The sequence below is a fragment of the Schistocerca serialis genome, chromosome 1, assembly GCF_023864345.2.
Source record: "Schistocerca serialis cubense isolate TAMUIC-IGC-003099 chromosome 1, iqSchSeri2.2, whole genome shotgun sequence".
NCBI lineage: Eukaryota > Metazoa > Arthropoda > Insecta > Orthoptera > Acrididae > Schistocerca > Schistocerca serialis.
This window is the reverse complement of record NC_064638.1, coordinates 543,104,979-543,132,466: the sequence shown is the minus strand read 5'-3', so window position 1 is coordinate 543,132,466 and position 27,488 is coordinate 543,104,979. Positions and strand designations below refer to the sequence as shown.

Genomic DNA, 27,488 nt, shown 5'->3' with positions numbered 1-27,488 from the left:
AGTGTACGAAAGGAGTTTATCGCTGTGTGAAAAGCTGTCACTAGCAGTTGAAAGCGAGTTGGTCTAAATTGAAAACTTGTTATGGTCATGTACTTGGTTCCTCACTGGTTGTTGCGGGTTTTCAATGAAATGAAGTGTTCGTTTTGGAGACGATATCCGGATGCTTATTTTGGGGTTAGTGCATGCTTAGCGATCGACCATGTTGCCGCCGTCACTTTAAATTATTGTGAAATCTTTTCTTCTGACAGGGGATTTCTACAACTCGAGTAAAATTAATTAATTTTTCTTCGGTACTTGGCAGGGCATTGACGTAAGATTTAAACAGAAACACATTCTGTAATCCTTCGGGCATGCAACAGGGACATCTGTGCTTCATCATCCGATGTTTAGGCAATTCAGTGTACTGCCATCTTCAAGGCGAGCCAGAGACGAGAATTCTGACTGACCGAGAGTACCTCTTTCTATGCTAAAATTCTAAATCCATGGCACACGACGATATACTGTCGGATAAAATAATCAAGTTTCAGAGATTAGGCAGTCAGTAAAACAGCGCCAGTCGTAGATACTACTTACGTGAGTGAGACAAAAATGTAGGAAGCGTCGAGAATGAAAATCGTCAGTGCTTACAAATTACGTGATTTGTTATTAAAACGGATGACAGTTTAAGGAAGGACAGGCAGCGAGGAGGAGCAGTTGCTCAGAGGCCCTGACGTGAAAAGAGCGGTTCCCATGAATTATCGAAATAGAAGCCCTCGACACGGTTGATAGATTGCATTTACAGCGCGTCATCCTGTTTTGATCCAGAGGTTAAGGAAGCTGTAGAAATACAATCAGCAAACAACACCCTCAACAGGGACGAGGGCTTCCATTCTGTACTAATGATGTCACAACGCTCTTCAAAATATTTTTGCATTAAAAGTATGCTATAAGCTGTTACTGAGCTGCCGTCAACCACACAGAAGTAGGGGCAGGAAGTCATCGAGGCTGTGGGCGAAATTGGCCAGCACGACGTTGGCCATGTGGCGGCACTGCCCGGGACCTCCACCAGGGGTCACACACTCCTCCAGCTGCGACTCCGTCTGTGAACGAAAGAAACACTGTTTCAGTTTTGAGGTGTCTAGCAGACTTACTTCGTAAGCTACAGTCCCAGCCCTAAAAGCCTACCGGAAAAGGGTGAATATCGTCCCTCCTACTCTCCCCTAAGATTCGTCAGGTGCTCTTTCTCTGGTGTTTCGGCAAATTTTTGGCAATTTCAGCTTGGTATTGTGTGGCTGGAGTCAACTGTTCATCCCGTCCTCCATGCAACGCCCAGCGTCGATGGAAAACGTCCGTTTGTTTCCTGTAGAAAAAAATTTAAAATGGAATTTTACGTGTCCATTCGATAGATCGGTCCAAAATTAGTCCAGTGCGATATCTTTTATCGATATGTATTAACAAGGATGGTAAACCACGAAGAATAACCAGAACTCTAGCAGCACAACACTGCGCTTGCCTGTGCTGACTGCTACCTCCAGATATTTAGTGCTACTGAATCTCTGCTGGATTGCTGTTTATTCTTCGTGCTTTACTATCCCTGTTAAGTCACATTGACAAAAGCGAACTATCGAGTGGGCACGTAAAATTCCACTTCAAAACTCATTTCGTTTGTAAAGGGAAACAAACCTACTCTTTCTGTTAACATTATGTGTCGTATTGAACATGTTATGAGCAACATCTATTTGGGTCGACTCCATCTACACATTGCAAAAGCAATTTTGAAGTTAAGTTTCTCGTTTTCTTTTCATTTCTGATACAGCTCATTACATTCGTCTCTCTTCTGTTTACTCTCATTCCATATTCTGTATTCATTGGACAGTTCATTCCTTACAACAGATCTTGTAACTGAGGAGCGCCAGAACAAAAACCGATAAATCTGCATTTGCTGTTAATACAGAAAGTAACAAATAGTGATATCTAAATGGTCCCACAAGCTATAAAAAGGAAGAAACACACCATAAAACACTTGATGTCGTGCTATGCCGAAAATTATTTTATGGTAGCGTGTATTATTACTCCCTCATCTCCTCCCTACAGCTCAAACACGCGAATACAGCAAAAGTGGATATATCTGGTTTTGTTCCGGCGCTCCTCAATTTTTCTTGTAGTTCACGAAGGATAGCAATTTCATCAGCAAATCTTGTCACTGACATCCTTTCACCATGAATTTTAATCCCGCTCTTCAGTCTTTCTTTTATTGCCGTGATTGCTTCTTCGATGGATAGAATGAACAACAAGGGCGAAAGGCCGTGTCCCCTATTTAATCCGAGCACTATGTTCTTGCTCTTCGATCTCCCCTCTTGGCTCTTGTACGTGTTGTATATTACCCATCTTGTGCTGTTGCTTACTTCTGTTGAGGGCTTTTAAAAAAAGTGTCTCCTATATCTACAGGAGGTATTATGGATCAAAACTAGAAAAAAGTAACTTTAATTATACGCACGGAAACCGATACCTGTTGAGATATGGCCCGCTGAAGATCCGAGGACACGGACTGCATTAGGTACGATTCACAAGAGATAACATAGTAAGTTAACGCAGTATGCACGTGTGGGCAGACGCAAATCCACGAGCAATCACGTAGCCCCAGAGGAAGAAGTCTGATGGGGCGAGGCCCAAGAATCTTGCCAAGTGTAATGTTGAGTGTGCCGTATTGCGACCACCAAGCAAGCACTAAAGCGCTACATCCTGGTTAACTGCTAGATGCGAACGACAGGATGGCACAGTACTAGGTACCTGAAATCAGCACTGTTGTAACGATGGTCATCCACTTCTCCACAGATCTAGTTATGCATGCTTAATGATCACTGAACATGTGCTACAGACATCTACACTCATGCTCATAAATTAAGGATAATAGCAGAATGTGGCGAGGCCCAAGAATCCTGCCAAGTGTAATGCTGAGTGTGCCGTATTGCGACCACCAAGCAACACACATGGCACTACACAAAACTGGCGCTAATAGCATAGGCACAGAGGGAACACACACGACACACATCTGCAAGTCCACTGTATTGGTGATAAGTTGAGAAAACCCTCCCAAAACACATGTGCTACAAAACGACTCTGTTTCCTGCGCATTTGCTCCGACATCAATATGTGATATGACCACCATGCACACGTACACAGGCCGCACAACGGGTTAGGATACTCTGGGTCAGGTGGTCGAGCAGCTGTTGGGGTATAGCCTCCTATTCTTGCACCAGTGCCTGTCGGAGCGCCTGAATTGTCCTAGGGGTTTGAAGACTTGTAGTGATACGTCGACCGAGAGCATCCCAGACGTGCTCGTTGGGGGTTAGGTCTGGAGAACAGACAGGCCACTCCATTCGCCTTCTGTTTCAAGGTACTCCTCCAAGATGGCAGCTCGGTGGGGCCGTGCGTTATCACCCATCAGGGGGAAGGTGGGACCCGCTGCACCACTGAAAAGGCGGGCATACTGGTGCAAAATGACGTCCCGATACACCTGACCTGTTACAGTTCCTCTGTCAAAGACATGCAGGGGTGTACGTGCACCAGTCATAATCCCACCCCACACCATCAAACCACGATCTCCATACAGGTCCCTTTCAAGGACATTAAATAGTTGGTATCTGGTTTCTGGTTCACGCCAGATGAAAACCCGGCGAGAATCTCTGTTCAGACTATACCTCTACTCGTCCGTGAACATAACCTGGGACCACTGTTCCAATGATCATGTACTGTGTTCTTGACACCAGATTTTACTGGCTCTCCTGTGACCAGGGGTCAGTGGAATGCACCTTGCAGGTCTCCGGGCGAATAAACCATGTCTGTTCAGTCGTCTGTAGACTGTGTGTCTGGAGACAACTTTTCCAGTGGCTGCAGTAAGGTCCCGAGTAAGGCTACTTGCAGTACTTCGTGGCCGTCTGCGGGCACTGATGGTGAGATATCGGTCTTCTTGTGGTGTTGTACACTGTGGACGTCCCGTACTGTAGCGCCTGGACACGTTTCCTGTCTGCTGGAATCGTTTCCATAATCTTGAGATCACACTTTGTGGCACACGGAGGGCCCGTGATATGTGTACTTTGAGCCATTTTCAACATACAGTCACCATTAGCACGTCTGGGAACGTCTGCACACTTACTCGCTGAACCGTACTCTGACATGCACCACACTACATCGTGTGGACTGCTGCCAGCGCCACCGTGCGACGACCGCAAGTCAAAGGCACCGCATGGTCATATCCCGAGGTGATTTAAACCCGCAAACTGCCCACCAGAGCGGTGTCTCACCATGTATCAACATTATCCTTAATTTGTGAGCATGATTGTACTTACTGAATGAAATGTATTTGTTGTTGTCTTCGTCATAGTATCTGTCAGTTTAGCCATAAAATTTCTGAAGACCCTGTACAGTGCGAAACGCCTAACTTTTTCACCTCAAATTACTTTTGACCTGTTAAAGTAAGCTGTGGGCTAGAGATGGGCAAACTCGTTCATTCTTGCGAACTAGTTCACTGGTGATCGCTCTTTTTTGGGAATCGTTCTTTTTACTTCCTTGGTATACGGTTCTTAAGTAAAATTGAAAATTAGTAGCATAGGTGACTGAAGATGGAAGGCACCACTTGCCTCCGCGCTGGAGTACAGAGTTTTTTACTCATAACAGAATTCTCACACACTTGTAATTTTCGTGATTTTTCGTGATTCTGCAAAACCTCTCGTTTTTTCAGCTGTAGCGTTATGTGGCTGATCGCAGTGAAATAATTCCATAAATTATCTGGGAGTACGCATTAGGAGTGATTTAAAATGGAATGATCATATAAAGTTGATCGTTGGTAGAGAAGATGCCAGATTCATTGGAAGAATCCTGAGGAAATGCAATCCGAAAACAAAGGAAGTAAGTTACAGTACGCTTGTTCGCTCACTGCTTGAATACTGCTCAGCAGTGTGGGATCCGTACCAGATAGGGTTGATAGAAGAGATAGAGAAGATCCAACGGAGAGCAGCGCGCTTCGTTACAGGATCATTTAGTTATCGCGAAAGCGTTACAGAGATGATAGATAAACTCCAGTGGAAGACTCTGCAGGAGAGACGCTCAGTAGCTCGGTACGGGCTTTTGTTAAAGTTTCGAGAACATACCTTCACCGAAGAGTCAAGCAGTATACTGTTCCCTCCTACATATATCTCGCGAAGAGACCATGAGGATAAAATCAGAGAGATTAGAGCCCACGCAGAAGCATACCGACAATCCTTCTTTCCACGAACAATACGAGACTGGAATAGAAGGGAGAACCGATAGAGGTACTCAAGGTACCCTCCGCCACACACCGTCAGATGGCTTGCGGAGTATAGATGTAGATGTAGATAATATGAGATGGCACACGAAAAACCAACCCCGAGTACAAACTGCCTGCAAATTACGCAGGATTTGTTGACCGCTACGAGCATAATAGATAAACATGTAATAATTAGGCAGTGAATAAATAACAAATAAGCGAATGCAAACAACTACTTCGAAACAATAGATGATGACTGGTAGGCAACGTTGAGTAGTCAAGTACTCGGGGCAGATTTTTCGTGCGCCAGCCTGTACCACTGAAATAATATTGTAGAAGTTATCATATTATCTTTACAAAATGCGACACCAGACACTCGATTATGGAACGCGGACTTCATTCGGTTGTAAGTCCGTCTGCCTTCCATAACAATGAACATGCTCTTTTACCTTGGATAAAAAAAATACGGAAAATGGTCACTCGTGTGTGCCGTTCCGACTTCCTTTGCATGTGTAATAACAAAAAAATATTTCCTTTCCACAAGTATTTCTTCTGCTGTTTATCGAAATAGAGAAGTGAGGTGATACGCCGTTTTGTTACCTGAAAAGATGTACGTATTCCATACCACGTAATTTTACGTAATTTGCATAATTATGAAATACATTTTAATTACCGGTCATGGACGCTGAATAGAATACGAAAAGAACCAGAAGTTCAGAGTTCGAAAAAGGTTTGAAACAGATCTAGAATGGGCATGCGCAGCGGACGAAATGAACAACTCTATACAGAACTAACTATGAGCAGTCGGCAGTGGTAACTGCGACGAGTGGCCACGCGAAGAAGGACGAGTCCGGCCGAGCGAGACCGAGACAAATGGGAACGGGACCGAGGCTGGAACGAGATCGACCGACGTGCCGTTGCGGGAACGAGACCGACCGTTTCCCGTTCCCAGGAACTACGAGTATAAGTAGAAATCCGTGACCGAAGTGAACTATGAAAGATCGTTCCTTAGAATTCGTCCATCGCTCGTTCCTTTCATCTTTATGAACCGTTCCTTTGGACCCGTTAGTTCGCGAACGACCCATCTCTACTGTGGACAATTTTCACCTTGACGAACAGCGACCATGGGCCTCTGAAACAAACAGTAATGTGTCCTCGCAACCTTATTCACAGCCGAGATACAAGCATCAGCTATTTTATGCTACCAAAACAGCAGATCTCAGCGAGACGAATTCAGTGGTACATATTTTCTCTATATCTAACAGGTAATCACGGAACAAGACTACACGAATATAGTGATTTATGTCCTGTTAATGTGGTTATTGAATGATCCATCATGCGAAGTTTGTGCCCCTCTCCAACGAAACTTGCACCGCCGACGCAGAGGTACACGACGTTTACGCTACTCGCGATGGAAACCTGAGTCGTCAAGAAATAGGCAGTTGTTGTGTGTTGGCTCTCGGAGGGGAAACTGAAAGTCAGTTGAATCACTGCCTACATTGCTCAGATTTACTGTGTGGAATGCTTCAGTTCTTGCACAGCGCGTTTTTTGTAAAACATCAGCGTACTCAAATCACTAGTAATCCACAAAATATAGTGAGGGTCCTGTCTTTTTCGTTTCGATTTGCTCTACATACGATAATTTGCGGAAAACCTTGCTTTCGATGCCATGAACCGTTCACGAAATAGAAGGGCTGTAATGACTCACGCGACTCACTCTATGTACACTATTCGGTGAAAAATAAAATGTGTTAATATCTTTCCAAAGGTAAAGCTTTATTTTAAGGACTGTAAGGGGGTCACCCCTGATCGCGAGGAAAACCGCGTCCTCCGTACTTCACTGCTGGCGCTAAACTTGACGGCTACAATAGACTCCTAAGCTCATAAAAGATAGGCAATTCGTTAGAAACTGCTAATTTTTGTACGTCTGTGAAATCGGAATGTACAGTGTTCCTCCGTCCTTGGCATTATAATATGGTCTCATCTCCCTTTTTGTTCGAGACTTTATGTCAGCAGATATTACAGATTATCTAATTCGGTTGATTCCTGCTTGCCTGGAGGAAAGTGTTCACTATGAGAGCACGTTGTGCTCCTGCATTCTCATCTTGAAAGACGAATCCATAGCTTAAATATTGTCTATTGAACGAAACAATATGTTGGAACTTCCTTCCCCTATACCGAACAGTCCTCAAATTATTCTTGATAGCGATAGAGGGGTCTGACGTATATGCGTGATACCGGGCCAAAAATTTACTGACCCATCTCCACGCTGCAACACGTGACACTGCATGTCTGAGAAGTGCCGTTGAGTGTGATCGCCTCGGCACTCTTCTACCACGATGATCTGACGTCAGACAAACCCTGAACTCGGAGGCGAATGGAACCCGATGTCACTGATTGAGCTTCCATTCCATGTACTCCCTTGTTATTTTCTTCGTGTACCACGGCCTTAGGGCACTCGTACTGTTGTCTGTAATGGAGACCTAGAGGGCGTAATTAGCGAGTGACGAAGATTGCAAACTGTTTGATGTTCACAGCCCTCGCAGTTGTCTCCAGTAAGACACGTCGCAATTCTGCTGCAGTTCCCACGCAGTAACTAAGAGCCCTAATTTCTAGGTTTGTCAGCAGGTGCTGTTGACTGCGCGCAATCCGTCCGAGGGGACAGTCCGCACAGAACGCATTCTCCAATTAACGTCTGGAGACACCTCTACGTGTCTGTACTTAGCGTTTTCTTGTGATCAGGAAAGTATTGAGAAACAGTTCTCTAAAAAAAGAAAAAGATGTAATGCGAAATATTCAAATTGTGAAGTTAGTGCGAAGCTTTGCACCGTAAGTCCTCTGCAAGAGGTCGTAACAGTATCTACTGAGTAGATCGTAAGGTACAATGTAGAATAGTAAGCGTAAGATAAAGAAAAAAAAATCTGTTCGACGCAACTCCCTAACTTGCCGAACATACAGTCACGCCCCAAATAAATTAACTAAATTTCCCTTGGGGACTGATCCTGAAAGAAAATCCGATTACAAAACCTCCATATTCTGCCTTCAGATTACGTGCTTATCCTGAAGTAACACAAAATGTGTACAACGCGGCGTCTGAAGACATAGAGAAGTAATCTGTATGGCGGAAGCTTGTAAACACAGGCCTCGTGACATAACAGACAGGCACGAGCCAGATAACGCTTTTAGGTAAGATACAAGGAATTGTCAAAAAACTGCAGGGAATTTCCAGCACTGAATCGTCGTCGTACGTCCGTCAAAACGAAAACACTTTTTGTACAAATGACTTCAACATTTGGCAATTTCGGGCAACTATAAAAAATACACTCTAAAGCGAAACAGACTGCTATTATTATCCGTAACAACGCACATAAATAATCTATCATCACATATTTTAAAATAGATACGTACCAATATCAGTGCGAAAATCTTTGAACTACTTCCTTACCTTGCTGAGGGCCAGTGCATAGGTCTGTGCCGTGCCGTTTACTTCTAGTGTGACGTGTGAGGAATTCGAGACACTGCCCAGCCAGGCGATCTCCCATATACGTAGTACCTGCGGTTGTCCTGTAAAGCATACCAATGGCCTTAATAAGTAAAGGTAAAACTACTTTCAGTTTCTGGTTTAAACTCTATAGATTATTAATGAGCAGCAACACAATTCAGTTATGTCAGTTAATATACAGTATCTGCTTAATTGTTCACCTGAAACTGCTTTTCACCCGATACACTCACTTGTAATCTATTGTCTCCTAGAGTAACAGTGACCGGAGCTCATGAAACAAAGAACAATATCTTCTTGTCGCTTATTAATAATTGTAATACAGGTATCACTTTTCTTTAAATGATACCGCACCATTTCGCTGAGGAATAGCGGATCTCGAAGGAACAAAATTCACAGATATAGCTCTTTCGTAGATCCAAGAATAAATCACAGATTAAGAATACATTGAATACAAGGATTTTTGTCCTGCTGATGACGCCGTCGAATGGCCCGTCATCTGGAGATCAAGTCTCTCTCAAGCAAACATGCGCCGCTTAGACATAGGTGTTTGATGTTTACGCTATTGTCGACGGGAAACTGCGTCGCCGATATACGTGATGCGTCGCTAGTAGTGTGTTGACCTTTGGGGGAATTAACTAAGAGGCAGGTTAACCACTGTCCACGTCAATCAGCTACAGCACCATCCGTACTTAATTTAAGGCGATTGTCAACTACATACATCAAGAGGAGCAGTATTGTGTGAGGAACGGTTTCCAGGTAGATGCTGAAATTACGATCCACCTTCGTTCAAACAATGAATTGTCATCGCGAGAATGGGAGGTTAGACACAAGAAAGCTTATACAACGGAGGACTGCTGCCAACGAAACTGCAAAAGAAACGGTTTTTCAGTTGCTACAATAAATCCGTAGATCACTTGTGGTAAAATCCACAGAGGACGGTATCAGCCAAAAAAGCGTTCTACATATTCTCCAAGACATATATATCAATCTTTCCATATTTCTCTATATCAAGAGCTGAAAATTAGTTATTTCCTTCACCGTTTTGAATACTGTAAGTGGATTTTCTAGTCAGACAATACAGTTTTGGGAACATTATTCTTTACTTATGAGGGCACCTTAACAAATCACGGGATTATACACTGAAATGACAAAAGTCTGTACACACATATACAGATGGCGGCAGTATCGAAGACACAAGGTATAAAAGGGCAATGCATTAGTGGAGCTGTCACGTGTACCCAGGTCATTCATGTGAAATGGTGTCCGACGTGATTACGACTGCATGACGGGAGCTAACAGACTTTGAACGCGGAATGGTAATTGGAGCCACGCGCATGGGACATTCCATTTCGGAAACCGTTAGGGAATTCAATTTTCAGAAATCCACAGGGTAGACGACTGTAACCATTAGGCTAGTGCAGTGAAGTATGTAGTTAATGGGATGTGGCAGCAGACGACCGACGCGAGTGGCTTTGTTAACGGCATCTTCTTAGCGTCTCTTGTTGGCTCGTGACCACATCGGTTGGGTACCAGACGACTGGAAAACCGTGGCGTGGTCAGATGAATCCTGATTTAACTTGGTAAGAGCTGCTGATAGGGTTCGAGAGTGTCGCAGACCCCAAGAAGCCATGAACCCAAGTTGTGATCCCGGGTTCGATTCCCGGCAGGGTCAGGGATTTTCTCTGCCTCGCGATGACTGGGTGTTGTGTGATGTCCTTAGGTTAGTTAGTTAGGTTTAAGTAGTTGTAAGTTCTAGGGGACTGATGACCATAGATGTCAAGTCCCATAGTGCTCAGAGCCATTTGAACCATTTTTGAACCAAGTTGTGAACAAGGCACTGTGTAAGCTGGTGGTGGCTCCATAATGGAGTAGGCTGTGTTTATATGGAATGTACTGTATTCTCTGGTCCAACTAAACGCGTCATGTTCGGCTAAGTGGAGACTATTTGCAGCCATTCATGGACTTCATGGTACCAAACAACTAAGAAATTTTTATGGGTGACAATGCACCATGTAACCAGGCCACAGTTTTTCGCGACTGGTTTGAAGAACATTCAAGACAATTCGAGTGAACAGTTTTGCCATCCAGGTCGTCCGGCTTGAATCCCATCGTACATTTATGGGACATAATCGACAGGTCAGGTCGTGCACAAAATCCTGCACAGGCAGCACTTTAGCAATTATGCACGGCTATAGAGGCAGCACGGCTCAATATTTCTGCAGTGGACTTCCAAGTCGATCTGCTGCAGTGTGATGGCAAAAGCAGATCCGGCACGATAGCAGTAGGTATACCATGACTTTTGTCACATTGGTGTAAGTCTGAGAGTCATCCACTACTAGTCAACGACTAACCCAAGTCGACTTCGTCATGTGTGTAATAAACGACAGTAGACTGCGTACGTGTGGTGTGCCACAATCGGACAGCATGTGATTACTCCTTTTTTCATTAATGGTACGTTGAACGGGGAGTAGCATTCAGTTTCCTAGATGAATATTGTACCGTCGTCATTAGAAAACATGATCTTGATATCTTTCCAGATGTTGAGTTTCCATTATGAAGAATGGACTGCTTATAATTCTTCAGAAGCAAGAGTCATACTAAAGCACCTATTTTCAAGTCGGTGGATAGAAATAGGCAATTGTATTCGGATATGTGCGGCACGATCGCTTAAATGTGGTCGTTAGATTTCTTCCTTTGGGCTGTAAGGTATCTCATTCCTTTGAACACAAAAAAGCAATAATTTCAATATTTTTATTCCGTACTTTCTTGTTAGATCAGCAAAAATTTTTACTCACTGAATGTGTATCAGCGAGATCTACTGTTCTGGCGACGAAGAATAGCAAAGGAAAAGCGACGATGCCTGTATCTCAGTTATTAATGAAATTACGAGAACAGATTGCTGTTTGTCTCATGAGGCGCTATGTGTAAATAGATTACACATGTGTTTAACGTGTCAAAAGTAAAACCGAAAAATTCGGCGTCTCACCCTCTACAATGCCACATTAGGAAACAACATCTTCATAAAACGCAAATTTAGTCGATTTTGCAGGTGAAACAAATCCAGGCATAATTAATATCACACTGTCTCCTACAGACGCACCGAACCAAAATAGTCCTTATTTCCAGCAAATAGTTCAAGGGAAAAGAGTTTTGCATGAATTGCATAAGATTAAGATCAAACAGTTCAACAACTTTAACAAACTGTCAGAACCTACAACCAGTAGCTATTCGAAGAATGAACTAAAAGAAGTAGTGTTGATTACAACCTTTACTAGAAAACCCATCTGATGATTTAATTAAATGAGGTATTTAAGCTACATAATGCAGTAGGCGTCATTATAGCTACAGATAATTTAGAACGAAAAACTGGTTTCTTCTGCGCTGTTCCGTTCACTAATAGCTTCTTGAATCATTTTTGGTAAAACATAGTATACAGAGATGAAACATTTCGAAAAGAGACGCATGATAGAGTAATTAAACTGGTAACAGTTATGTACAAACACTTTTAAAATACTGGTGTTACGACAACCATTTTGCTGTACCGTACATATTTTAATTAAAGGTTGTTGGTACAAGTAGTTCTCTTTTCTTGTCGAATTTCCTCATTTTGAGAGTGCTGAAGGAGCGACCTGTTTTACTTGCTAAAAACATTCAGTATCATAAACCAAGGCTGTTTACTCTTTTTTAGGAAATCTCTCTTTTCTGTAAGTGGGTGAAGTATGTTGGTAACTTCGATTTTTAGTAAAATATTGGAACTATCCTATCTACGAAAAAGATTGTTTACACCACAGTTGTACTATTAGGACATGACTGTCGAAAATAGGTTTATAAAATCAAAGCGTATGCCTGAAAAGAAGAACTTGTAAGAATTTCACATGTGGGTTCGCAGAGATTTCTGATAAGTAACGAAAGATCTTCGCTAACAGACTGGTTTCAATTATACATATTTTGACAACGCGTGAGCTTCAGGAAGTTCCCCAATTACTAGTATCGTTACTACTAAAGGAAAGTAGCAGGCAAGTGATCTAAAATCTTCGACTCACGCAGTTTGACCTGTACCTTTCAATCTAGTGAACTCACCGGCAGAAGCCGCAACACCAGGATGCAATGTTGTGGTTGCGTATGGGCCGGAAGGAGGTACCTGAGGAATCACTGCAAAAGAAAAGCAGACGACATTCATGTAAATGTGAACTTAAAACTGCAATTACATTAACATTTATTTGTACCATTAGAAACTAGAAAGACCTCCCCAGCTGTTGCCGGCCAGTGTGGCCGAGCGGTTCTAGGCGTTTCAGTCTGGAACCGCGCGACCGCTACGGTCGCAGGTTCGAATCCTGCCTCGGGCATGGATGTGTGTGATGTCATTAGGTTAGTTACGTTTAAGTAGTTCTAGGTTCTAGGGGACTGATGACCTCAGATGTTAAGTCCCATAGTGCTCAGAGCCATTTGAACCATTTTTCCCCAGCTGTTGCCAGCAAAAGTTTCACGTTTTCACTAGAGTAAGGAATTCCGACTGAGAGACAGTGATACGCTGCTCATGCATGGTAATAAAATCGTCAAATATGAAGTGTGTGTAAAGAATGCATGTTTCCACGACCCCGTAATATTATAGAGGTGGGCTGGCAGATTTTTTACCAGTCGAACAACTCGTAGGAGTATTGAGAAAATTTAGAGAACTGGAGTCTGAAGCTGACTGCAGAACCATCGTACTGCCGCCAATATACATCTTGCGTAAAGACCACGAAGATAAGATACGAGAAATTAGGACTCATAGGGAGGCATATAAACTGTCGTTTTTCCATCTGTTTATCTGCGAGTGGAACAGGAAAGGAAACGATTAGCAGTGGTAGAGGGTACCCTCCACCACGCACCGTAAGGTGTCTTGCGGAGTATAAATGTAGATGTAGATGTTGATACAGCAACTGGACACACACTGTTTCCGTTGTGATGCGACTGGTACCTGCGGGAATTAAGTTAACCTTGACAATACCCCTAGAATCTAGAATTTGGGTGAATCTGATATATGTTTCCTCATGTATTCCACAACCAGCCAGAATTAAATGATTTTATACAGCCCAACTCCTTCGGCTAATTACACTATTCGTAGGTCTCTGAAAATGAATTTGAAACATTATAAAGAATGTTATTATGGTTCACTTCCTTGAAAAATGCATTCTGAATTTTATGTACATAATAGAGATTTCTGCCTGTGGAATCCTTCGAATACAGTTCCTGTAATGTTATAAGAACAGCAAAATTCTGTGACTTTAAATGCAGCAATCGCATTAGTTCAGTCGTGGCTATTGTTGCTAGGTTTCGATTCTTTAATATGATGATGTAAAGCTCCTCTGCGACTATGAAAAAGATTGTCTATAAAAGATACGTTTGGCTTTTCTTGGACCACTGAGCCAGTTCTTGTGAAGGTTTCGCACGGTAATAATTGGGAATCTCCAACTTACAAAAATCAAGATTACAAAAATAACTGCTGCAAGGATTTTCACTAGTTCTTACATTTGCGGGAGAGTGTCCAAGGTGCTCTGAAATATTTGCACTAACAGACATTCATAGGAAAATTTTGGCTAAATCTACATGCACATGATTTCTCTGCAGTTAAATTTTAGAATTTCCGGGTACAAGACGCCACTTTCAATCCACATCTCCAGCGTTCCACTCTCAAATGGAGCATCTTCCAATGTCATCTCTCTTATTTACCGGGAATGGTCATTCCTATCGATTCAAGTGAGTGAAGATAGTTACTGACTAAAATTTCATGAAAAGATTTCGCCTTTACTATAGTGCACGCCACCCCAATTTCGTTACCAAATTCGTAATAATCTATCCAGGCTATAATCATGAAAATATAGCAACATTATTAAGGGAGCCGGTTTCCAATGCTAATATCTTTTAGCCTACACGTATAACTCCGTTCAAGAACCTTAAGAAAAACTTTACCCTGCTGACCTTCTTAAAGAAAGCTATAAATATGCTTCTTTGGGCATTATGACCCAGTATGGTATTTAAAGGGCCTGATGATTTTCTGTTTGAAATTATTGTAATTTTAAATGTGGGTTTATTTGTTACAATATACACACAGTCAAAAAAAGTTTTGTATCACCCCTGTTCCCAAAAGTACTGAAGATACACGTTGACTGTGGATATTATATCACAGACACAGTCCCTTTGACCGTTCAGAGCTGTCACTAAACCCGCCCAAAGATGTAAACGACCATGCTTGAGCAGCGCCTATCAGACGGAGAGGGTCCGACAGCCCATCACGTCCAGCCATTCCACCAGAAAGGAGGTACACGGCTCATGATGTCTGTGTTCAACCATTGGCATGACATTCTATTCACCGATGAGGGCCGCAAATGCCTTCAACCAGACAATCGTCGGGGACGTGTCTGGAGGCAACCCGGTCAGGCTGAACGCATTAGACACATTGTCCAGCGAGTGCAGCAAAGTGGAAGTTCCCTCCTGTCTTGGGGTCTCATTATGTGGGGCCGACGTACACCGCTGGTGGTCATGGAAGGCGCCGTAACGGCTGTACGATACGTGCATGCCACCCTCCGACCGATGGTGCAACCATATCGGCAGCATATTGCCGAGACATTCGTCTACATTGACGACAATTCGCGCCCCCATCGTGCATGTCTTGTGAATGACTTCCTTGACGTTAGCGACATCGCTCAACTAGAATGGCCAGCATGTTCTCCAGACATGAACCCTATCGAACATGCCTGGGATAGAATCAAAGGGCTGTGTATGGATGATGTGACCCACCAACCACTCTGAGGGATCAATGCCGAATCTCCGTTGAGGAGTGGAACAATCTGGACCAACAGTGCCTTGATGAACTTGTGGATGCTATGCCACAAAAATACAGGCATGCATCAATGCGAAGGACGTGCTACTGGATATAAGAGGAACCGGTTTGTACAGCAATCTGGACCACCACCTCTGAAGGTCTTGCTGTATAGTGGTACAACAGGCAATGTATGGTTTTCATGAGCAATAAAAAGGACGGAAATGATGGTTATGTTGATCTCTATTCCAATTTCCTGTGCAGGTTCCGGAACTCTGGGAACCGAAGTGATGCAAAACTTTTTTTGATGTGTATAAATAAATTTTACACTATTACATGTCAACAGTCTTAACAATGATGTAAGCTCTGGCCTCAGTGAGCTATTTCGCAATAGAATTGTACTTAGAGTGGAGAATGTTAGACATGGGAAAAATTAGAAGAGAGTATTACTTAGAGTTCCACAGTTTGAGCAGTGGTATCTAACGTGAGCTTAACAGACATGTTTGTTTCAATCTGAACACTTCACTGGTGTCTTGTCACAAGGTGAGAACAGTATTTGCATCTGTCTCGTTTGCAGTTTTGGTTGCCAACACCGGAGCTCGGTGTTGACGGACAATGGCCGCTGACTGTTCTTTCGCGGCTCCATTTTTTCTACCTTCAATGTGAGGAGTAACTAGGAGTCTTCCCTATTCGTCGAGACATGTTGTTCTGTAAAGAACATTTTTTTCGCACTGGATTCATTTCTCTCCACAGCAGAAAAGCACGGTAGGCGGAAGTATCAATAACATTGCAGAAGATAATGATTGGCTAGCGGTTGATTTTATTCATGCGTAGCTGACAATAAGCTGATGCAATGTGTCAACTGCTCCCTTCCTTGCGTTGTAGTCCAATACTATGTTCGGTTTTCTATCTTCTGTGTTGCTTATTTCCTCATCAGGACTAGCTGTTTTTTTCTTTCTCGAAAAGTAATATACGTCTCTGATATTCTCAGTAAATTGATGTGAGAATATCGTCTTTGCTTGATATATGAGAGAGTTCAAGCTTATTTTTTCTTACCGTTCCCAGCATTGTAAGACGTCTACTGAGGTGGCCTTGGAGTAATGCATATGATGTGAAGAAATTGTCACAAGCGACATTTTGTCCTCTTAGCTTATGTTTCAGATCCATGATAACCATCGCATCTTGATTTTTCTCAGGTGCTTGTCCAGGTAAGATTAAGTGCCCTATCTCCTTCCAACATGGGTTATTCCTCCCTATTATTCCTCCACAAATTCCCAGTCTGGCTTTCTTCGGCTTCACAACTAGATCCAAGGAGTCGTTCGATATCAGATCGCTTCCTGTGGATTTCAATGCATATTTGACGGTTGTGACTGATTCTAATGTTTACTAGATTATGATGTAATAACAGAATACCGAATATCTGGTTTCTTCAGGTGACACGGTACTCAATGCAAAGGAAAAGTCTCTGGTTGGTACACCTTTCTACGATGCTTGGAAAAGTATAAAGCGTTGTTATCGATAATTATTATTAATCACTTAAAGCCGAAATTAACGGAGAGTTTGTATGGTATTTAGTTACAACTTTTCTGGTGACTGTGCTCTTAAAATCAGTTTATCTGCCCTCAGTCTCTCACTCCCCCCCCCACCCCCCCCTCTCTCTCTCTATCCCAGCTGATGTTTCTATGTCTAAGATACACGTCTCCCATATTAGCCTTGATGAATTGCATAATGAGCTTGATCAATCATGGTAAAAGATTTTAAATATCGTTTGTTTTTCATTCGACAATGGACTCTGGTGAAAGTAACAGCTCAGGTGTCAAATGTACGTTGTTATTAAGCTTCTCTTGACGTTCCTGATAGGAGTTTTATGTCTGTGCTATAAGGTGTTAGGCATTGGAAACCGGTTCCCTCAATATGTTACTATGTTTTCACAATCACATCCGTGAGAGAGTGTTTCTAATTTAATAACCGTGTTGGGATGGTAATCATCAAAGTAAAGGCTAGATATTGTCAAGAACTTTCAATCAGCAACTGTCACTTCCTATTTGATTTGGTAGGAATGACCATCGAGATAAATAAGAGACGTGGTACTGGAAGATGCTTTCCATCGCTCTATTTGGGAGTGAAACGGCAGAGATGTGGATTGAAAGTGGCGTCTTGTACCCTGCAATTTTAAAATTTTGCTGCAGAGGAATCATGTAGATGTAGATTTACTCAAAACTTTACGTCGAATGTCTGTTAGTGCAGATATTTCAGTACACATTAGACACTCTCTCTCAAATGGAAGAACTAGTGAATTTATGTGCAGCAGTTCCTTTTGTAGCCTTGATTTCCAAGTTGGATATTTCCTATAATTCGGTCATGGCAAACCGGCCCAGTGCTCCGGGAAAAGTCAAATAAATCATTTATAAACAGTCCTTTTCATAGTCACGGAGGAGCTTCTTTTGTATATGAAAGAATTGAAATCTGCTATTTGTATTCACGACTGAAGTAATGCGTTTGTTGTATATGAAGTCCAAAAACTTTTGTTTTTGTGTTACATAATAGAAGCTATATCCCAAGGATTCCAGACACAAATCTCTATTATGTGAATAAAAGTCAAATATGAACATTCCACGCAAGTTTAACGTTATGGAGTAAAATAAATCCATATTATCTCGTGAACATGAATTAAATTATGGTGTCTCAAATTCATTTTAAGAGGCTTTTGAAACATTTCTTCAATTCAGTCGAAGTGTTGATCAGTGTAATTTAATTCCGGGAGGTTGTTGAATACGTGGGGAACCATATATGTGATTCACTCAAATTCCAAAATCTCCGTATATTTTCAAGATTAATCTAATTCCCGGAGGTATCTGTCGCATTAGAACAGAAACGGTGTATGTCCAGTTGCTGTAATACTCCTGGATCATCGCAACATGCATTCTTTAGACACACCGCAAACATGACGATTTTACTGTAACTCTTGAGCAGTGTAAATATCAGTGCCTCTCTGTTGAAATTTCTTATTATAGTGGATACGTAAGGCTTTTGCTGGGAATAACCCGAAAATATTTCTAGGTTGTAAAGGTACAAACAAATGTTGATGTATGTTATTTATAAGTTTAGATTTCAATGAATGACATATGCTTTTACTTTGCAGTGCTTCCTGAGGCAGCAAAAGTTTCTTCTGGTCCATATGTAACCACAACTTTACACCCTGGTGTTCTGGCTTTTGTTGGTGAGTTGCGTGTTAAAAGTTCTGATTTCACTGAAATAAAAGACACTGCCCAAACTACATGGACCGAAGATGTTAGAACACATGCCTGCTACTTTCCACTAGTCTTAACAACACCAGTTGTTGGAGAAATATGTGAAATTGACTCTTTATCGGAATATGTATCACTGAACGATGTAACCTGTCTGTTGGCGGAGATTTTTCGGTACTTAACGGAAACTTCCGTGAACCCACAAGTTGTGAAATCCTTACCAGCTCTTCTCTTTAGGCATACTCCTTGATTTTATATTGTCGATAATCACTGTTCAGAGCAATGCCCTAAAAATCGTACAATTGTAAATGATATTTTTCGCAGATAAAATGGATATTTCCAATATCTCACCAATCAGTCGAAGTCGTCCACATACTTCACTCACAGAAAACCAGTGAATCATGAAAAAAAAATCTATCCGTTCTCGCAACTTCATTACTAACTAAGATACAGGCATCAATTTGTTTTCCCTTAATGGAATTCTGCTATTTTTTCCGCCAAAATAGTAGATCTCGATCACACAAACCCAGTGATACAAAACTTTTGCTAATCTAACAAGAAATCATGGAATAAAAGTAACTGAATTTTTGCGTTTCTTGTGCTGAAAGGTACGAGATATTTTACATCCCAGATTCCCAGACAAAGAAATCTAACGCCATCATTTAGGCGATCGTACTGAATATCTCTGAATAGGACTGCCACTTCCTACCCACAGGTTTGGAAACAGGTGGTTGAAAGTGTCTCTCCCTGCTGAAGAATTATGAACAGGTCATCTATCATGATGGACAAGCAACATTTAACGTGATCTCAAACGCATATTTTCTAATAAAGAGGGTGCATTATTCATTAAGAAATGTGTGTGCTTTCCCCCGTTTAGAGTACTGTAAATGAAACAAGTGCTAAACATGTGCTGTACGGTTACTCCACACCACACATCCGCACTCTGCGGTAGTTCATTAGTCACTTGATGAAGCCGATGTGGGTTAACCAACGACCAGTAGTGAACGATTCTCAAACTTATAACTTCGTGATCTGTCAACGACGCCTATTCAGGAAGGAATACAGTCTCCAGAGTATTTATTATCTTACTGCCGAACCCAGTGACAGTATTCAAAACGAGGATGAAACTCTGATGGCAGTCTTGTGTCGAATAAATTTTCTTGAGCAAAACTTCCAGCCTCGCGCTTTTCATTGTTTCAACGAAGGTAGGAGGTACTTTCAGTACCTGGGAACCGTTCAGTATACAGTCCTGCTGCTCTTCTTGTCGACCAATCCTTCGTAATTAAATGGCGTTGTGAACCCTAAAATATGTTATGCGCTTATTAATTGAGCTGCGAGGAGATATTGCTCTTGCTTCATGAATCCCTGGTTACCGTTCATCTACGTGTAAACAGTTTAGAAGTATCTGTATCGGGTGGAAAGCAATTTTAGATCAGTGATTTAGCCACCTCCCGCTGTATATTAGTGTGACATGGCTAAATTCCGTTGCTACTCATTAATTATCAGTAGAGCTTAAACCAGAAACTGAAAGTAGTTTTACCTTAATTTTTTCTGTCGTTTGTTATACACAGAAGACCATTGATGTTGATTGCGTTACAGGACAACCGAAGACCCTGAACATATCGGAGATCACGTGGCTGGGTGGCGTCTCGAACTCCTCACACGTCACACTAGAAGTGAATGGCACGGCAGAGACCTACGAGCTGGCTTTTAACAAGGTAAGGAAGTAGTTCACAGTATGTAGAACTAACACGGCCCCATACCGTTTTAGCTTTGTGACGGTAGATCATTTAGATGCGTGTGTTAAGGGTAATAATAGCACTTTGCTTCTGTTCAGATCGTATTACTTATAGTTACGCGAAAGTGTCATCTGTGCAAGTCAATTGTCTAACGTCCAGAGTGGTGCAAGTAGCTTTCCAAAGTGAGGATAGAATATGAACTATTATTAGAATTTTGATGGACATACGACGACGGTTCAACACTGTAAATTCTGGCTATTTTTTTGACAATTACTTATGTCTTACCCAAAAATATCATCTACTTCATAGTTTTACTGTTGCTCCTCAAGACCTGCGCGCACAGGCTTCTACCATATGGACCACTACTCTATACTGATGAGTCTTCGGTCATCTTGCTGAATACATTTTCTGTAACGTGAAGATAAGCGCATAATGTGAAAACACAACTTGGAGGTTTTATAATCGGGTTGCCTTTCAGAATAGGTTCACAGTGCAAATTAGTGTGTTCATTCGCGGCGTAACTGTAGGTTCCGTAAGTCAGGGGATTCCGTCGAACAGATTTTCTTAGATCTTACACGCACTGTTCTAAAGCGTACTTCACGATCTAGTCAGCAGATTTTATTGACCAGTTGCAGAGGCCTTCCGTTGTAAATAAGTAAGCTGCCCAAAGAAGCTTCGCACTAACCTTGTAACATGAATATTTCGTATTTTTTTTCTTTTTAACCGAAATGGTGGCCCTGGATACTCTTTTGATCACCAGAAATTGCTAAGTACAGCCAATTGTGTGATGGAGGTCAAAGTAAATCTGCTTTTTCAGTGCATGTGACTAAACCGCGGAATCTTCAAGCGTGCTGTGGAAATCGCGTTTTGTGTCGACTGTCCCCTCGTATTGGTCACACGCAGTCGACAGCACCTGCTGATGATATGAAAATTATGGCTCGTAAGTACCCCGAAGAGGCTTGCCCCGCTAGCCGCGCGGTCTGACGCGCTGCTACCCAAGCGGGAAGGCATGCCGGTCCCCGGCACAAATCCGCCTGGCGTGTTAATGTCGAGGTATGGTGTGCTGCCCAGCCTGTGGATGGTTTTTAAGGCGGTTTTCCATCTACCTCGGCGAATGCGGGCTGGTTCCCCTATTTCGCTTCAGTTACACTATGTCGGCGATTGCTGCGCAAACACTGTCACCGTGTGCGCGTACACCATAATTGTTCTACCATGCAAATATTTGGGATTACACTCGTCTGGAATGAGACATTCCCGGGGGAGGGGTGGGGGAGGGATTTCACTGGGGGCCGAACCGCGCATTAACCTTGGGTTCGGTGTGGGGCGACGGTGGGGTGGGTGGACTGCTGTGGACTGTTGCGGGGTTGTGAACCACTGAAGTCTACTGCGGGACGAAGCCTCTCCGTCGTTTCTAGGTCTCCGGTTTAATACACAATACACCCCGATGAGGCTGCAGCAGAATTGGACGGTGCCTTGTTGGAGACAACTGGGAGGACTCTGAAGAGCAAAAGAGTATCTATCTGCCTTCACTCGACCTCTAGGCATTCATTACAAACAACATTACAAACGCCCTAACCCAGTGATACGCGAAGAACATAACAAGGGAACGTCTGGAATCGAATCTCAAGCAGTGTTGTCGGGTTCTCTTTGCCAACGTATACAGAGTTTGTATGACGTCAGGTCATCGCGGTAGAAAACTTCCGAGGCAACCGTCCACCACTGCACTTCTCAGACATGAAGTCCCGGGTGTGGAGCATGGAGAAGGGTTAGCTAAGTTTTATGCCGGTATCGTGTATGCAAGCCAGACATCTCGGGGAAGAAACCTCCAACATTTTGTTCCGTTCTGTATATCAAATTTAGGCGATACTCAAGTTGATAACCCAGGAGAACAATGTGCCGTCATCATGAACACCTTCATCCAGACCGAGCGAGGTGGCGCAGTGGCTAGCACACTGGACTCGCTTTCGGGAGGACGACGGTTCAATCCCGCGTCCGGCCATCCTGATTTAGGTTTTCCGTGATTTCCCTAAATCACTCCAGGCAAATGCCGGGATGGTTCCTTTGAAAGGGCACGGCCGACTTCCTTCTCCGTCCTTCCCTAATCCGATGAGACCGATGACCTCGCTGTTTGGTCTCTTCCCCCAAACTAACCAACCAACCAACCTTCATCCAGCAAGCAGCAATCAACCGAAGGGACTAGTCTACAGTATCTGCTGACATTAAGTTGACTAACCGTCCTTGCTTTTAGTTGAAAATTGCAGTGCATCGTCGCAGAAATCCTCCTCATACACTGGATGACCTCCAGAAGTTGTGCAGCAAATACAGTCACACCAACAATTGATGCGCAACAGTCTGTAGATAGAGTATAACGCCCGAAATTTTGGGTGTACATATTGATGAGAACTTGAACTGGAAGAAGTATATTACCGAACATCTCAAACAATTATGTTCAGCTACTTTTTGCTCTTGGTGCAATTGGTAATCCTCCAAACAAACGTATCTGACTCCTCACGTATTTTACGCATTTCAACTCAGTTATTTCTTATGGAATATTTTTGTTGGTTGACTCATTACCTAGAGCAGAAAATCGAGCAGTAGGAATAACATGTGGCGTTAACCAACGGCCGTCACCTCTTCAAGGAGCTAGGTATTTTAACTACGCCGTCACAACATATATATTCTCTAATGAAATTCGTCATAAATAGTCCACCATAATTTGAGAAAAACAGTGATGCACATACATAGAACACTATAGGGAAAAATGACCTGTATTACCCATTGTCACAGCTGTCAGTGTCTCAGAAACAAGTTCAATATACAGCAACAATTGTTTTTTATAATTGACACAATGATACAAAATGTCTGATAGGTAACTAAGTAAGTTTTAAATCTAATTGAAAATCAATCTTCCTAGGCAGTTCTATTTATTCCAGCGACAAATTTTTAATTAAAATTGTTAGAAAAAAAGAAAATTAAGTGTAGTTACATGAGTAGGACTAAAAATGATAACGTGTGAACTAATGTTAACACTAATGATGTATACATGTCCTGTAAACTTACTCGTTCCACATCATTTCGATAAAAACATCGTTCAGATAATCAAGGAAAATGTAACTAACGAACAGGTTTGAGCAGCACCTCGACGACGACAAAGAGACTGTTAGATCGTGTTACAATGCGCGGATTTGAGGAACACAGTTTTGAATTTTACCCGACAGCAAATTTTGTTTCCACACATGTACCAATGTGAGCACTTTCTAACAGATTCCCACTAATTTATCGGCCTAAGCTTTCACAACCCGAGTCTGTGTCGGTAAGACTATTCTTTTTTAGTGTGTGTGAATTTCTAAGGGACCGAACTGCTGAGGTCATCGGCCCCTAGACTTACACACTACGTAAAATAACTTAAACTAACTTATGCTAAGAACAACACACACACCCATGCCAGAGGGAGGACTCGAACCTCCGACGGGAGGGGCCGCGCAATCCGTGCGTGGCGCATCAAACCGCGCGGCTCAGTAAGACCGTTCAGTGTGTGTGACAGTACTATGTAAAACGACAGATAGTACGGGATTTTTGCACGCAACGTCGTTTATCACCCTAGCGAGGACTGCCTGAGATAATTATTCTCACTCTGCTGGTCTTGGTGATTTTCGCGTGTGAGCCGCAGAAGTAAAATAAATATGATGGCCCATACGTGAGCTACCACGCTTTTAAAATGAAAACGGGTGTATAATCAAAAAGATAATGTCAAGGAGTATTAGATGGGAGAGGAGGGAAGACCTATGACGGTATCGGAAGCCGCCGTCTTGGGTGCAAACAGAAATCCATATAAAGTTTCAGATAGACATATAACTACACAAGAAAACAATTGTGCCACAACATTTCGAATCAGTCTCCGGGTATTTGATTTTTCTTTTCTAGATCGACTCTTTGCGTCTGTGTTTCATCGGCTGACGCTTTGTTTGAGCTCAAGTTTCATCTGAAGTCATGATTTTGTGGAGAAAAGGTTCATGTTCAGTCTCGTAACGCAACGATATTTCCTGGCAAATGTCAAGCCTGCTACCCCTCATTTGAGAAACGAGCAGATGCCAATGAGAACAAATCTCCCATTACTCATACTGTGTGATAATGAGAGAAACACGCTCTTGCGAAATTCCAGTTATGCTAACAATTTCCCATTGAATTATGCATCAATGTGCATAAAATACATTTTCACAATTAAAACGAAAAAACAGTTGAGTTTACAAGAGAGCACTGTAAATATTGACCAATTTCCTTATTAAATGCTGCTGAACTTGAATAGGGTTTTTAGGAAACACATGTGAAAGTTTTGAGGTAAGAGTAAGAAATTGGCAACTCCATACATTATCTGATCAAAAGCATATGAACGGGTATGTAATTCCGAGCACACGACTGGATGTACCTAGGGATATTCGTTTGCGTAAGGATATAGTTGTGCAAACAAATTAATGTGGGCCACAGGAAACCAAACCACGAACACGTTTCGCGACAGCGTCTTTTATGGATCACTCGAATTTCTGCGCCCAACAGCTTGACACGCAAACTTCAACGATAATTAGCTCTGAAATAAACGTGTCGAGGAGATCCTTTCGGGGAGAGTGCTGTCTTAGAGCAGATGTAAATTTTGAAGTAAGCGTACTAGACACTTCAAACTGAAAGGCTTTTTGTTTCCTTCACAGACGGAGTCGCAGCTGGAGGAGTGCGCGACCCCTGGTGGAGGTCCTGGGCAGTGCCGCCACCTGGCCAACTGCGTGCTGCCCAACTTCACTGGCAGCCTCGATGACTTCCTGCCCTACCTCTGTGTGGTCGACGGCAGGTCAGTCACTGTTTATAATATAGAGTTATTCTGAAGACCGTTGTGGCGTCATTTGTGCATAATGGGAGCCCTCGTGTCTTGTTATCTGTTCATTGTATTTCTACAGGTACCTTAGTAATTGAATCACAATAGGTTGATGCTGTTTTTAAGGAATCTAAGTAAATACAGACTGCGGACAGCCTTTCAACCGAAACGAGGACTCCCATCTCGATAATTCATGGGAAACACTCATTTCTCGTCGGCGCTCTGAGAGAAACTGGTCCTCTTCGCTTCCTGTCTTTCCAAAGCCTGCCATCCATTTTAATAACCAACCATATAATTTGTAAGCACTGAGGATTTGCTGACTTTTCCTACATTTTTATCTTACACGCATAAGTATTTTTCTAAGAATGGCGCTGTTTCGCTCATTGTGTTATCTACGAAACTCGACTAGTTTACTCCACAGTACATCTCTGTGTGTCATGTGTTTAGATTTTTAGCACAGAAACAGTGACACTCAGACAGTCAGAATTCTGTCAACGGCTCGCCTTGAGGAAGGTCTTAAGCTGAATTACCAAAATATCGAAAGATAAAAATCGAAAGATAAAGAAAGCTGTTCCTTATGCACGGTGGAAGGATTGTGGAATATGTTTCTGATTAAATCTTATGATAATGTCCTGCCAAGAACCAAAGAAAAATTAATTAATTTTGCGGGATTTGTCGCAGTCCGATGTCGGAAGAAAATATTTCATAGTAATTTAAAATGCAAAAGATAACATGATCCTGAATGATATGCTAAACCGAAAATCCTGATTCGTACTGTACGGTGTCTCAGCTACCAGAGACAATAAGTGATTATAAGGATACGAAAATTGTCCCCTAACTGAACATGTTATTTCACTGTAAACAAACTACAATCTGTGAGGAACCAATTTTTCACTGTAGAGCAACTCGCTTTCAATTACTAATGACAGTTTTTGATATAGCAACAAACTCCTTTCACAAATTGTGTAAACAGAGGAGAAGTTAGAATGGTAGGAAGAAGCCTTGCCGTATATACAACGCTGCTTTCGTAGTTTCCTTAATTTTGCCTGCGTCTTGGGTTTTAAATGCTGAGGTCACAGCCACATGAGTTTCTTATTAACGTCTGTTTTGTGGATCTTTGTATACCAGCAGAAACATTTTATTGTTACCATCGGAAAGAACAGTGAAATATCGATTCAGAATGACGTTTTAACTTTACGTAGAGCTTAGTAGAAAACGCTATTTCAGTAGCATACCTGCACAAAAAATTTGCAACAATCTGTCAATGACGCCTTCGCTTGTCCGTAGTTGTAATGCTGCAATCTGAGTACGAACTGCCTCAACACAGAACCGCTTATTTTGAATGGCAAGATCATATATCAGTTTCACAACTGCTTAGTGGTTGTAGTTCTTTTACATTTTTCCTTAACGTAGAAATGTTGCATGTTCGTCATCGGTTTCACAGTCAGAGAAATTACTGAAGAAGAGAGATGCGGAGAAGTGAGAACCACTCAGACACATTTCCCTGTTCTAGTAAATGAATGGACTACGCACTCGGTTTTTAAACAACTTTTGTGTTTCTGTTCCAGTTACGTCGGAGCTTGTTGTCCGGACAACACAGTTCCCCCCACGATCATTGGATGAGCCGTATGCCGACTGCCGAGACCGCTAATCCAAGCAGAGGTTTGTTCCAGATATTGCCTTACAGAGCTGTGAAGAACAAAACAGGAATTGTTGAATCATTTGTATTATCTCTCGGTTATTATTCACAGAAATTAAATATTGTCACAACAGAAAGGTAGTTTGACTTTATTTGCATAATATTGGTTTCCTTCCCTGAATGCTCCCTTTTCGCTTCAACACTTTACTATACCAATAGTCCTAACGACACAAAGCCGAGTTTTACTTGCCTATGCAATATTACAGACGCAAAACAAAGTCCTAAAACAGTCATGGCGAAGTAGCACAACAGATCTGCACATCATTGCAAATAAAAGTACTAATCAGAGTTGATATTCATCTCTCAACGAAGATGGTAGGCTAGACCACCACCGAAAGGCTACAGAAATTGATGGAATCTGTGTGAGA

General features: G+C 42.3%; 2 protein-coding genes across 6 annotated transcripts in view; one reads left to right on the top strand and one right to left on the bottom strand.

The window, feature by feature from the left end:
* The window catches only part of LOC126475123 (inter-alpha-trypsin inhibitor heavy chain H4-like), a 306,057-nt gene that overhangs the window by 160,383 nt on the left and 118,186 nt on the right, over positions 1–27,488 (bottom strand). The gene's annotated exons all lie outside the window — the stretch shown is intronic.
* On the top strand, positions 18,661–27,197 carry LOC126475170 (uncharacterized). Its single transcript, XM_050102804.1, has 4 exons — positions 18,661–18,790; positions 20,418–20,536; positions 25,261–25,397; positions 26,990–27,197. Exons 1-4 carry the CDS (start codon positions 18,685–18,687, stop codon positions 27,042–27,044), a joined length of 417 nt encoding a protein of 138 aa, XP_049958761.1. The 5' UTR covers positions 18,661–18,684; the 3' UTR covers positions 27,045–27,197.

What these genes read in the sequence shown, in the direction of transcription:
- LOC126475170 (XM_050102804.1), top strand. Translation starts at nt 18,685, where the DNA reads ATGAATGACATATGCTTTTACTTTGCAGTGCTTCCTGAGGCAGCAAAA. An exon ending in TGGTGTTCTGGCTTTTGTTG is followed by an intron (nt 18,791 to 20,417) that starts GTGAGTTGCGTG and finishes ATTGCGTTACAG; the next exon opens with GACAACCGAAGACCCTGAAC. An exon ending in CTCTGTGTGGTCGACGGCAG is followed by an intron (nt 25,398 to 26,989) that starts GTCAGTCACTGT and finishes TTTCTGTTCCAG; the next exon opens with TTACGTCGGAGCTTGTTGTC.